The sequence below is a fragment of the Clarias gariepinus genome, chromosome 9 (genome assembly GCF_024256425.1).
Source record: "Clarias gariepinus isolate MV-2021 ecotype Netherlands chromosome 9, CGAR_prim_01v2, whole genome shotgun sequence".
In the NCBI taxonomy this organism is placed as follows: domain Eukaryota; kingdom Metazoa; phylum Chordata; class Actinopteri; order Siluriformes; family Clariidae; genus Clarias; species Clarias gariepinus.
The window spans coordinates 2,527,351-2,541,050 of NC_071108.1; the positions used below are offsets into that span (position 1 = coordinate 2,527,351).

Below are 13,700 nucleotides of genomic sequence, written 5' to 3' on the forward strand. Positions count from 1 at the left end.
TGTATCCACACACACACACACACACACACACACACACACACACACATATATATAAGTGGAGAAATAAGTAGAGTACTCTATTTATTTAACCTGCAATTATACTTCGCATAATGTCAATATTTATATGGAGCTACACAAGCTGCTCCTGTGCTCCCAGTGATCCAGACTCCATCTGCCCTCTGCACCTCCTGACTCATCCCTATGCTGAACTGGACTTCATGTTAATTTAAATAACTTCTCTAATATTAATCTTTCAGCTGCATAACACACATGATGTTATATAATTTCTATCCGTTATCACCCAGATGAGGATGGGTTCCCTGTTGAGTCTGGTTCCTCTCAAGGTTTCTTCCTATTGCCATCTCAGGGAGTTTTTCTTTGCCCCTGTCGCCGTCACCCTTGGCTTGCTCATCAGAGGCATTTTACTCATCATTCATTCATTTATATCATTATTATCTATACACTATTTTTTCACACATACACACTTCCATAAATTTTCTTTTCTAAAAGTTATTTTATTTTTGTGAAGCTGCTTTGAGACAATGAACATTGTTAAAAGCCCTATATAAATAAAATTGAATTGAATTTGAATATTTGCAGGGATGTATATACACTACTGTTTGTACTTGTGGTAAATGCTAAAGTGCATTTAGTTGCTGAGTACATGTACTGTGCAATAATAATAAAATTGGTCCTACTGTACATACCTAAACAAAAATGTTTCTGAAGAAAATGGCATTCTGTAGCCATCTAGTGGCTGATTAAAGGAAGGCACCCAATATCACACTCCCGTAACTCTCCTATTATCCTACATGCACAGAATAACTTATTTTATTCACATCGGTTACTAAACTTTTCACTGAAAGCCAGTTTGAGTGAACTGAAATAGATACTTTTAGGATGTACGTTACAGAGAACTTAACCTAGTCTAAATTTTTTAATTGAAATTACAGTTGTGATAAAGTTCAGCGTGACGAATTGGCAAATCCTGAACGCAAGAGTGATTTTATTTTTCTACTTAGGGGGGAAATGGCAGAGTAGAAATGGGAAGCAGGACAAAGTGGATGGGAATGTGTTTATTACAATATAAAATATTATAGTGTCTTAATACACGTTGTAAAGCACCATTATAATTATTCCTATCTCCAAATCCAGACCACTTCCGTATTAAAAAATGCTGACGCATAAATAACGCGACGGCGAAAACGGTAGCCATGGCTACGTTCCAAACCGGCTGTTCTGGTCTGCTATTTAGTAGGCTAGTGTGCGGTTTGGGACGGAGCCCGTGAGTAACCGCTTTTATACAAAAGGGCGGGAAAAATATAAAAGAAATAAAAGCGACGAATTTGGTGAAATGTGTGAGAACGGATAATAAATCATGGTGTGTGTGTGTGTGTGTGTGTGTGTTAGTCTCGGTGTTAGTCTCCAAGAGGCCGCAGGAGAACAAAGCAGGACATGATGATGAGCATCACTACAGTCAGAGCACACTGCTGCAGGAGCAAAGGCTCATTCTGTCTGGAGAAACACTATAGAAGTGCACTGTACTCAATCCAAATCAGGTTTATTTACAGTATAGAGCACTTTTAACAATGTGGCGGAGCAGCTTTACAGAATTAAAATAAAATAATGGAAATGAGTGTGAAATGTGTAAGAACGTGTATAAATTATAGTGATCAGATTGTCACTGATGAATAAAGATCTCACTGAGATGGAGAGAAACCAGACCCACCATCATCCTCATCAGTCACACTCATCCAAAATATCGTATCAGTCTCACCTAGGTATGAAAGTGATTTTTTTTTTTTTTTTTTTAGACAGAATCATATAACACAATTTTTCATAGAACTTAATGCTTTTCATCTTCTGATTCGTGCTTCATTTTTTGTAAATACGCTACACATTTATATTTTTTATTATCAGATAAAAAGAAACACATTTTCTAAATAGAATTTCATGCCCTTTTACGTCTGTAGTGTCAGTAACCTTTTTAAAAATTCAAATCTTTTAATGATCTTAACTTTCATTCAGATAAAACTTGGCCAATTTAGATTTCACATGAAAAGACATAAAACTGAAGAAGTATGTTATTCTAAAACGCAAAATTGATAGGATATCGCAACATGAATTTGACTTTAACCAACTTTTATCAACAAACCAACTTTAAGCAACAATTTTTACAGGTCATATGGTTCTAGAAGCTTACACTAATTTTAGTATCAGTAAAGAAATATGAATTATGTGCATTTGAAATGATTATAGTTTGAAGCAAGACAGTATAATTCTGAATAATGTCCATTTTTTTCCCCGCCATATATAAAATAATTTCTCCAAAACGGCTAAAGTTAGCAACTTGAAATTTTTAGGAAAGAAGAAAAAACTTTAGAAGTAGCTTCTTTGACACACACGTTTTCTGTAATATATGTATAACATAAAAACTATAAATAAATCAGCACCAGTACTGTGTTTTGGCCGAATGTGTGCTAGGAGGCTGAACGTTAAGTATAACAGATGATGTGTTATGGATTATGGAGTTAATATGGAGTCCAGTTTTGTTACTGGGGACTCGGGTACAAAACTGTAGGAAATTCCAGTCCTGAACTATGGAGCGATTGCAGTCACAAGTCCTCAGAGAACAGCTGTCTGTTACAGAAGTAGCATTAAAATCGATGCGAAATTTCACAGAGAGCCAATGCAGTGTGGATAAGATAGGTGTGATGTGTTCGACTCTCGCTGATGCATTCTGGACTAACTGAAGCTTATTTATGCACCTAGTTGAATAACCAGACAGTAAAGTGTTACAATAGTCCAACCTAGAGGTGATAAAAGCATTAACTAGTTTTTCTGCATTGTTTAGTGACAATATATTCCCTTTCTTGGCAATATTTCTGAGGTGAAAGAATTCTATTCTGGTAATATTATCTACATGAGCTTCAAATGAAAGGCTGGAATCTATAATCACACCGAGGTCTTTTACTGTTGCACTGGAACAAAAAGGCCCTTTAAAGTTACAGTGTGATCAGAAAGATCAAGCTCGCATCTGCACCTTTAACTTCAGGAAGAGTTTCCCTCGTCCTGCTCCTTATTTCATCCTCATCTCATCATCCTGAGAATCTAATTAGGTTGTTTAAGCAACAGTTAAGACAACCATGGAAAAGGGGAATGTTTTTTTTTTTCACACGCACACACACACGTACATATTAGTGACTCATCTGAATATCTAAACAAAAAAGTAGATTTTGCATAGCACATGACCTTTAATTGAGCAAGAATTCTGAAAATATTTTTACCGCGGTTCTTGTATGAACATGGCAAGCCTCAGGGTTTTAATATTTAGTTTTGGTTTTCAGGCTTAAGTGTTTGTTAGTTTCTCTGTCTAGGATTTGGAATCTCCAGTACATATTCAAGGATTCAAGGAGCCTTATTGTCATACCAGCACACCTCCATGTTCTGGTACGAAATTAAGTGACAGTGCTGACGGTTTTGCTAGCATTCCCGTGTCGCACGTGATTGGCTGACCAAGACGTCGCACCTACTGTAGAGGAGAAGGTTAGTAGACGACTTTGTATTGTGCGTATTGTCTCTGGATACACCACCGCTCGGCTGAGGACGAAATGAAAACAAATAAATGAAAGAGTTTCTCTTGACTGATAAGTGTGTATAAATGTGTGTATGAGAATATTGTCAAAAGTTAATAAATAAGAAGTACGTCTGTTAGAAATATATATATGTTTACTCATATACCAAGGCCTATGAAATGAAGCACAATTAATGTACATATATAAATAAAGCCATAAACTGTTTCAGTATAAAGTATATTGTTATGCTTTATTGAGCTTGTACGCCATGTCTTCAAAACAACCAAATGATCAGTCGCTTTAATTGTTGATTACGGATAAGTAAGTAAAAGTTGAATTATTTACTCTAAATAAAATACGGTTATAAATTAAGTAGGTTATAAACCAACTGCAAAAAATAGCAATAATGCTATACAGGAATTAATTTTGATTAGCAAAAAATGCTATACACTGATTTACTGTCAGAACAAATGTCAGAGACAGACGGTAATGTGACAAGTACACGCTTTTACCTCCTGTTACTTCCTGATTTACACAAAGTAACTGTAAAGTGCAGAATCAATAACCCATTCATCTATAAGGTGCTTCACAGACATCCAGTCAGCTGGGCCACACACACACACACACACACACACACACACACACACACACACACACACAGCTTGTTTTAAATCCCTTCATTTCTTTGTTTGCAGACAAGCCGAGGTCACTCTGCAGTAAGTCTCATTTCTTCCATCTTCTGCTTCAGCTCTTTATTAAAACCTGTGCAAAAGCAGAAACAAGGCAATTAGTAATGTTTTAATGTGCAAAACTGAGATCTTACTACATTTTCTGTTCTCAATCATTCAGCTTAAGACTTGAATAAGAGACTTTTTGAGACTTTTAAAAATTCTGTTGACTGTACACCACTGAGCCATAACATTAATACCCCCACTAGGTGAACTAAATAACATTGTCAATTATATATAATCTGATCCACAGTGGCTCAGCCCCAACCCACAGCACCAAAAGTATCCACTGCTAATGTCCTGGTGCCAGACACCACAGCACAAACCCACTGGGCCCAGTAGAGCCAAGCCCCAAATCTGTTTTCTCTCATCTATTATAATCATTTAAATTTAATAATTTTAATAAACAAGCTATTTCTAATCTACAGAAGTTGTTAATATCGCGAGTTTTCCCACTCTAAAAAAGTGAGTCGTAAAAAAGAAGGAATGAAAAAAAGAAAACCCTAAGGTAGTACTTAAAAATTCATTAAAAGCTGCTGTTTGCAGTTCAATTTTTTAAGGACCCATAAATGTCCTCTAATCTCAAAGCTACTTCAATAAACTGTGGTATTGCTAAGCAGACGCTCACACTACAGGTTTCCTTTTACAGTTTTCTGGATCTGAAGTACACTCTACTCCTAGCTAAGATGTTTATCCTAAAGAGAGTCATAGTTTCAATACAGGAGGGGAGGAGGGGGGTCTAATTGGAGGGAATGGGGGGGGGGGCTGTTAATGTTTTGTAATTGCAATTCACCTTATGTGCACCTTCTAAACATTATTAGTTCTTAAATTCATAGTCAGAGTTGAGCAAGTTGACCCTTACACTGAAATAAGGTTTCTCCAATAGGCACTGCTGGTATTGGCCGTCTTGGTCTTGCTTCAGCGACTGCTGTGGCACTGCACAGGTGCGAAATTGGTGGAAGCAAAGCCCCGCCTGCAACAAAGATTTCATTAACATGTGACAATATTTTTGGGGGCTGATATTTAAAAATTAGGAATAGAATATAACAGTTTCTTTAAACCGGTTTCTATAACTAAGATATGAATTAGTAGTTACTAGTAACAGTTCATTGATCTGTTGCTAACTAGCTTGCAGCATAAAGGAAATATTGTAATGCCTCATGGTTCTGCTCTTGAAGTCTACGCTTACATTCTGTTTTAAGGGACCATAATATTTTTCCATAAATCTTTATTTATATGTACAGTATAATGCAAGAATAATAATAATAATAAAAAAAGTAATAAAATAATTAAAGAAGTCAGGTCACCTACCTGGACCTATGGGCAGACTAGGCACAGACGACTGAGGCTTTGGAGGTCGCGCTACAAACACACAACAGTGATTCTCGGTATCATACAGTATAAACCATTCGCTTTCCTGACATTTTTTCTGTTTTCCTTTGACTTTGTCTCAACTTGACTTTACAGACCGACTTGTCTGAACAACAAGCTAAATTCAAGCTACCTTTGACCTTATGTTCAGGTATCCTTACAATTCCCTAATCTTAGCTACAAAAACAAGCTTTTTTTTTATTGCTGATACTAAACTATAAAAGCTTTGTTTTATAGTGAGCATTGTACTGTAATTTGAACCATTGGCCAGGTTATTTTACCAGCTATCTAATTGGGCTAACCACTATGGAAATACAACTACAGTATATACTGTATAGTTCTGCCAGCTACTTTACAAATTTTATTGTTAGCAATGACATCTTTGTTGGCGACTGGCCACTGCACCTGTATGGCAGGTTTGGGAGAGGTGCACTTTATGTTGTTTTTTTTTATTTGAGTTTGAAAGCGTTAAACACCAGAACCGATCCATGTAAAAGTGTATTATTTTGGAAGGAAACTGGATTTACACAAATGACTTGGCTACTGGGACACACTATAGGACCATACTCTTTAACATATAGTTCTCTTTAAGACATGTCCATAATGACATTAGATATATACTATATTATAATTAGAGGGAATAGGGGGCGGCTGGTAATGTTTTAACCTTATGTGTACCTGTTACGTTCCGTGGTTATTTTGTATAATGTTGGATGCTATGTGCTGTGGCGTGCTCTTCTCTCTCTCTTTTTGTGTGTCTGCCCTACCTGCTGCTCAACCAGGTGTGGAAGAGAGGGAGGTGATCGCTCTCACCTGCTGCTCGTTACTGGGCTGAGGTTGCAAACAAAGGTTGCTCGGCGTGCCAGCCACATTGAAGCTTGCCTTCCAGAGTGCTGTTCCCCTTGCCTGCCTTGTGTTGCTGTTTGTTGGGTCACAGACTTTGGTCTTGTCCAAAAACTACAAGTTACGGCTTATTGTAGCCCTTTTTGATCTGTTGTTTAAGTTTGTGTGTATTGGAAGCTGTAAGGAGGTGGGTGCCATTTTATTTCTGCGAAACTCTTTTCTCCTGTTTTTGGTTTAGTTAGGGAGTTAGTGTACATTTCTGTTGTTAATTTTCTTTTATGTTGTCAGTTTAGACAGTTTTTACTCCCTAACTAGTTAGAGGGTCCTTTTGTTTGTTGTTTTGGCCTTTCCCCCTCCTGAAGTCTATTTTTGCTTCCATTTTCTACTTTGTTAATCATACCCTTTGTCAATAAAAAAAACCCAGATCATTTGAAATATACTGTGTCTGTTGTGTGAGGCAGGGGACGGGTACGCACTCACCCCAACCAATTTTATTTTTACTTTTCACTGTTACGTCCCTTACCCTAGACTTTTACATCAGGGATGTAACAGTACCTTCTGAATATTATTAGTTCTTAAATTCATAGTCAGAGTTGAGCAAGTTGACACTTACACTGAAATAAGAATTCTCCAATAGGCACTGCTGGTATTGGCCGTCTTAGTCTTGCTTCAGCGACTGCTGTGGCACTGCACGGGCGCGAATTTGGTGGAAGCAAAGCCCCGCCTGCAACAAAGATTTCATTAACACGTATCTTTTCGGGCTGATATTTAAAAATAACACCTAACACTGCTGCATTGCTGATACTAAACTATAAAAGCTTTGTTTTATAGTGAGCATTGTACTGTAATTTGAACCATTAGCCAGGTTATGTAACCAGCTATCTAATTGGGATAACCACTATGGAAATACAACTACAGTATATAGTTCTGCCAGCCACTTTACAAATTCCATGACTTGTTAGCAATGACATCTTTGTTGGCAACTGGCCAATACACCTGTATGGCATGTTAGGGAGAGGTGCACTTCATGTTGGTACCCTCGTTTTGTATTTGAGTTTAAACGCTTCTAATGCATAGTTATTACATTTAATATAATAAATAAAACTAGTTGTCAGGCCTGGTAGTAAAATATCTAACTAGAGTATTTTTTCTACTGTGTGAAGCATTAAGTAAGTTTGCTAGGAATCCCGGGTACTAGTGTTATAACTTAAAACAATAACTTATAATCTTATATTAGATATCTTGCTAGTAAACACTAACATTTAGCTAGTTATTATATTGTGTAAAACAGAAGCTAAGATTTCTCATACTGTAAGCCAGCGGTTTAAGACACAAAACACACACGGGTCTCCCCTCTATCCCATCATCCTCACCGTGAATCCAAGTGCAACATATAGGCTTCATCATGTTTTCCTTTCGGCTGGCTTTTGGTTGATTAGGCTGATAGTGCTAAATCACCTGCTTTTTTGTGGTCCATGTAACAAATGTATCCATTGACGTTATTATGCTCACTACATACAGTACGCTACTGACTCGGTGTTATGCTCTACATTAAATAAATCAATAAAGAAAAGCATGAATTAGAATAGGTACTGTCCTATTATTTTCCACTAATTCCCTCCCGTTCATTGCGCCCCACCTGTCATGTCTGTATTCCCCACTAGTGGGGCGCCACACACTTAGAGAACCACGGCTGTGAGTCCTAGGTGTCTTACTCTCTAATTTTGATTACATTTTCTCAGAAAATTACTATTCTTCTTTTATTTACTTCTTTTATTTTTCTATTTGATGCACTTATTCATTTTTATTACATTTGTATGGCACTTTTAACAATGGTCACTGTTGCAAAGCAGCTTTACAGAATCCGAATAAATTTAGGGAAATGAGAATGAAATGTATGAAGAAACATGTCATAATCAAATCAAATTTCTGCTTTTTATTACATGCGTTAAAATCAGTGTGCTAAGTGTACTCTCTATAAGCTAACAGAAGTGCAAAAGCAAATAATTTTTAATTAAAAAAATTAATTATAAATGAATTAATTAATTTATTACCTGGGGCCCGAGGCAAGAGAGGTCGCGGAGCACATTCGCCTTCTTCAACAAGGTTATTGTCCTCCTCTGGATGATACACACAGATTTTAGAAACTTACACATGCATGTATTTGTGCTTTCTGTGTATGTGCACGTAATAAGAACATTTGCAGTACCTGGTTTGGGGGCTAGGTTGGGGCGAACAAGTTTGGTGCTGCTAGATGCACAGCGCATCCTCTTCTCTCCGTTCTTCTCATCATAATCTACATACACTGAAAGAAACAAGTGACACACTGTGGATTACAGGAGAAGCTGACGTATTACTGAGCATGTTCACACACATGCTCAACACAGACACACAACACACATTTAAACGGGATATCTACATGGAGATCAAGTAAGTTTGGAGAAATCATCACTGTTGAGTCAAAAGCTATTATGTTATTTAAAGCTGTTTACACAGGGTGGCAAGCAAACATTTTCTCTCTACCTTTTCTCTCCCTGTCATATTTAAACTGCCCACATATTACATTATATGTTCAAAATATCTAAGTACATCAGTGAGTTTTTTTTTTTATTACATTACTGAGCACACATTCGAATTCACACACATGTCAACCACACTGATCTTTTAAACACAGTTCTAGAAAAGAGAAAATTAATGGGTGGAACAAATGTACAGTATGTATGTCTTTTTATACAGGTTGCAAAAAGGGTGAGCTAAAACAGGTATATAGATATAGATATTGCAATAGGCTGGGAAAGCGCAGTGCGCATCAATTATAAGGTAGTATTATAAGGTAGTATTATAAGGTAGTATTATAAGGTAGTATTATAAGGTGGTATGGTCAAAACAGTAAAGAGTTGTAATAAACAATTTTGATGTATAGATTTTAGCTAGAAAAATCTGTGTAACTGTAAGAGCCGTTCGATGCAAAGTAGAAATTTTCCAATATAACAGAATACAGTGATGAGACTAAAAACTCCCTTTATATCTCTATATAATCCTCTGCTACACTAATGCATCTATCCCACTGTTTCACTACTGCTTGAATCCCATCAAGGTAGTGACTCTCAAGAATCGTTAGGGTTTAGTCCATCCGAACTTGTGTTTGGTCACACAGTTCGGGGGCCCCTAAAACTTTTTCAAGAACAGCTGATGTCAAAAACCCCACTTGCCACTAACGTGCTTAATTATGTCAGTAACTTCCGTGAACGACTACATAGTGTATGTGACTTTGCTAAAGCTCATCTAGTGCGTACTCAGTCTAAAATTAAGTCCAGATTTGAACCGCCCGTGCTTCTGAGATTTCTGCCTTTGTGACCCCTAATAACCTGCTGCAATACTCTGTAATGGCCTTCGGGATGCGCAATGCTCCCGCGACATTCCAAAGGTTGATGCAACAAGTGTTGTCGGGTATCCCTAACTGTGAAGCCTACTTGGATGATGTAGTGGTTTTTTCGCACACTTGGGAAGAGCATCTAAGTAGCCTCGATCAAGTTTTTAGGCAGCTGGCCAACGCTTCACTAACTCTTAATCTGAAGAAGTGTGAGTTTGCAAAAGCAGTGGTTACCTATTTAGGTAAAAAGGTAGGTCAAGGTCAAGTAAAGCCTGTAGAGGCCAAGGTAGAAGCTATCTTGGAGTTTCCTATACCCCGTAATAAAAGGGAATTGAGACGTTTCCTTGGAATGGTGGGGTATTATAGGAGCTTTTGTAGAAATTTTGCTTCAGTAGTCACCCCTTTGACTGACTTGCTCAGTACGGCCCGGAAGTTTGTATGGTCTCCTGAGTGTAATTTTGCCTTCAATGCTGCCAAGGATCTCTTAAGTAGTGCTCCTGTCCTTTCTGCTCCTTGTTTTACTCTCCCGTTCAGACTGCAGGTAGATGCCAGTTCCTCAGGTGCTGGAGCTGTGCTGCTGCAGGAAGATGCCGATGGTGTAGAACATCCTGTATTCTACTTTTCTAAGAAGTTCACCAACGCTCAGCAAAATTACAGTATGATTGAGAAGGAGACCTTAGCCCTGGTGTTGGCGTTACAACATTTCGAGGTTTACCTTGATGGTAGTAATCATGTCGTCACTGTCTATACAGATCATAACCCACTTGCTTTTCTGCATAGGATGCGAAACTCAAATCAGCGTCTGATGAGGTGGTCCCTCATTATTCAAGAGTACAACTTGAATATTCAGTATTGTAAGGGTTCTGAAAATACTGTAGCTGATGTCCTTTCGAGAGTATATTGTGCTGTAGAGTGAAAGAAAAGTGAGTATATGGTTTGTATAGTTTCTTTATCTTCAAGACATTGGTTGATGCTTGAAAACTTATGGGTGGGGGTGTTACGTTCCGTGGTTATTTTGTATAATGTTGGATGCTATGTGCTGTGGCGTGCTCTTCTCTCTCTCTCTTTTTGTGTGTCTGCTCTACCTGCTGCTCAACCAGGTGTGGAAGAGAGGGAGGTGATCGCTCTCACCTGCTGCTCGTTACTGGGCTGAGGTTGCAAACAAAGGTTGCTCGGCGTGCCAGCCACATTGAAGCTTGCCTTCCAGAGTGCTGTTCCCCTTGCCTGCCTTGTGTTGCTGTTTGTTGGGTCACAGACTTTGGTCTTGTCCAAAAACTACAAGTTATGGCTTATTGTAGCCCTTTTTGATCTGTTGTTTAAGTTTGTGTGTATTGGAAGCTGTAAGGAGGTGGGTGCCATTTTATTTCTGCGAAACTCTTTTCTCCTGTTTTTGGTTTAGTTAGGGAGTTAGTGTACATTTCTGTTGTTAATTTTCTTTTATGTTGTCAGTTTAGACAGTTTTTACTTCCTAACTAGTTAGAGGGTCCTTTTGTTTGTTGTTTTGGCCTTTCCCCCTCCTGAAGTCTATTTTTGCTTCCATTTTCTACTTTGTTAATCATACCCTTTGTCAATAAAAAAAACCCCAGATCATTTGAAATATACTGTGTCTGTTGTGTGAGGCAGGGGACGGGTACGCACTCACCCCAACCAATTTTATTTTTACTTTTCACTGTTACGTCCCTTACCCTAGACTTTTACATCAGGGATGTAACAGTACCTTCTGAATATTATTAGTTCTTAAATTCATAGTCAGAGTTGAGCAAGTTGACCCTTACACTGAGATAAGATTTCTCCAATAGGCACTGCTGGTATTGGCCGTCTTAGTCTTGCTTCAGCGACTGCTGTGGCACTGCACGGGCGCGAATTTGGTGGAAGCAAAGCCCCGCCTGCAACAAAGATTTCATTAACACGTACCTTTTCGGGCTGATATTTAAAAATAACACCTAACACTGCTGCATTGCTGATACTAAACTATAAAAGCTTTGTTTTATAGTGAGCATTGTACTGTAATTTGAACCATTAGCCAGGTTATGTAACCAGCTATCTAATTGGGCTAACCACTATGGAAATACAACTACAGTATATAGTTCTGCCAGCCACTTTACAAATTCCATGACTTGTTAGCAATGACATCTTTGTTGGCAACTGGCCAATGCACCTGTATGGCAGGTTTGGGAGAGGTGCACTTCATGTTGGTACCCTCGTTTTGTATTTGAGTTTAAACGCTTCTAATGCATAGTTATTACATTTAATATAATAAATAAAACTAGTTGTCAGGCCTGGTAGTAAAACATCTAACTATAGAGTTTTTTTGTACTGTGTGAAGCATTAAGTAAGTTTGCTAGGAATCCCGGGTACTAGTGTTATAACTTAAAACAATAACTTATAATCTTATATTAGATATCTTGCTAGTAAACACTAACATTTAGCTAGTTATTATATTGTGTAAAACAGAAGCTAAGATTTCTCATACTGTAAGTCAGTGGTTCTTAAACATTTTCTGTCGTTCCCCACTTAAGGCGGTTGGCGAATTTTCAAGCCCCACTTGTCAACAAAATGAGAACGAAAACGGCCAAGTTTATTATTTATTGAAATATCAATTTCTAAACCAATAAGATCAAATAACACCAAGTTGAAAACAGATAGAATACATGTGCAGCTGTTATAACAGGCTTACTTTGTCACTTATCTAGAGCTTTCTTTCAAAGAAGTCGATTGGCTTATTAACTTGACTGGGGTGTGTTGTCTCTAAGTGTCTTCCTAATTTGTTGGGTCTCATGCTGTCTGCTGCCAGCGGTTTAAGACACAAAACACACACGGGTCTCCCCTCTATCCCACCATCCTTACCGTTAATCCAAGTGCAACATAGGCTTCATCATGTTTTCCTTTCGGCTGGCTTTTGGTTGATTAGGCTGATAGTGCTACAGAAAATCACCTGCTTTTTTGTGGTCCATGTAACAAATGTATCCATTTACGTTATTATGCTCACTACACACTGTACGCTACTGACTCTGTGTTATGCTCTACATTAAATAAATCAATAAAGAAAAGCATAAATTAGAATAGGTACTGTCCTATTATTTTCCACTAATTCCCTCCCGTTCATTGCGCCCCACCTGTCATGTCTGTATTCCCCACTAGTGGGGCGCCACACACTTAGAGAACCACGGCTGTGAGTCCTAGGTGTCTTACTCTCTAATTTTGATTACATTTTCTCAGAAAATTACTGTTCTTCTTTTATTTACTTCTTTTATTTTTCTATTTAATGCACTTATTCATTTTTATTAAATTTGTATGGCACTTTTAACAATGGTCACTGTCGCAAAGCAGCTTTACAGAATCCGAATAAATTTAGGGAAATGAGAATTAAATGTATGAAACATGTCATAATCAAATCAAATTTCTGCTTTTTATTACATGCGTTAAAATCAGTGTGCTAAGTGTACTCTCTATAAGCTAACAGAAGTGCAAAAGCAAATAATTTTTTATTTAAAAAATGAATTATAAATGAATTAATTAATTTATTACCTGGGGCCCGAGGCAAGAGAGGTCGCGGAGCACATTCGCCTTCGTCAACAAGGTTATTGTCCTCCTCTGGATAATACACACAGATTTTAGAAACTTACACATGCATGTATTTGTGCTTTCTGTGTATGTGCACGTAATAAGAACATTTGCAGTACCTGGTTTGGGGCCTAGTTTGGGGCGCATAGGGCTGGCGGATGCACAGCGCATCCTCTTCTCTCCATTCTCCTCATCATAATCTACATACTCTTTAAGAAACAAGTGACACACTGTGGATTACAGGAG

The 13,700-nt window shown here is 37.8% G+C and overlaps 1 protein-coding gene across 1 annotated transcript in view; it reads right to left on the bottom strand.

The window, feature by feature from the left end:
- Positions 1-4,281: 4,281 nt before the first annotated feature.
- LOC128530600 (signal-transducing adaptor protein 1-like) overlaps positions 4,282-13,700 on the bottom strand; it is a 47,327-nt gene continuing 37,908 nt past the window's right edge. Inside the window, exons 14-16 of the mRNA XM_053504633.1 lie at positions 5,615-5,665; positions 5,166-5,276; positions 4,282-4,337 (exon numbers count right to left, since the gene is read on the bottom strand). Coding sequence (XP_053360608.1) covers positions 4,282-4,337; positions 5,166-5,276; positions 5,615-5,665 — 218 coding nt within the window. The remainder of the gene's footprint in view (positions 4,338-5,165; positions 5,277-5,614; positions 5,666-13,700) is intronic.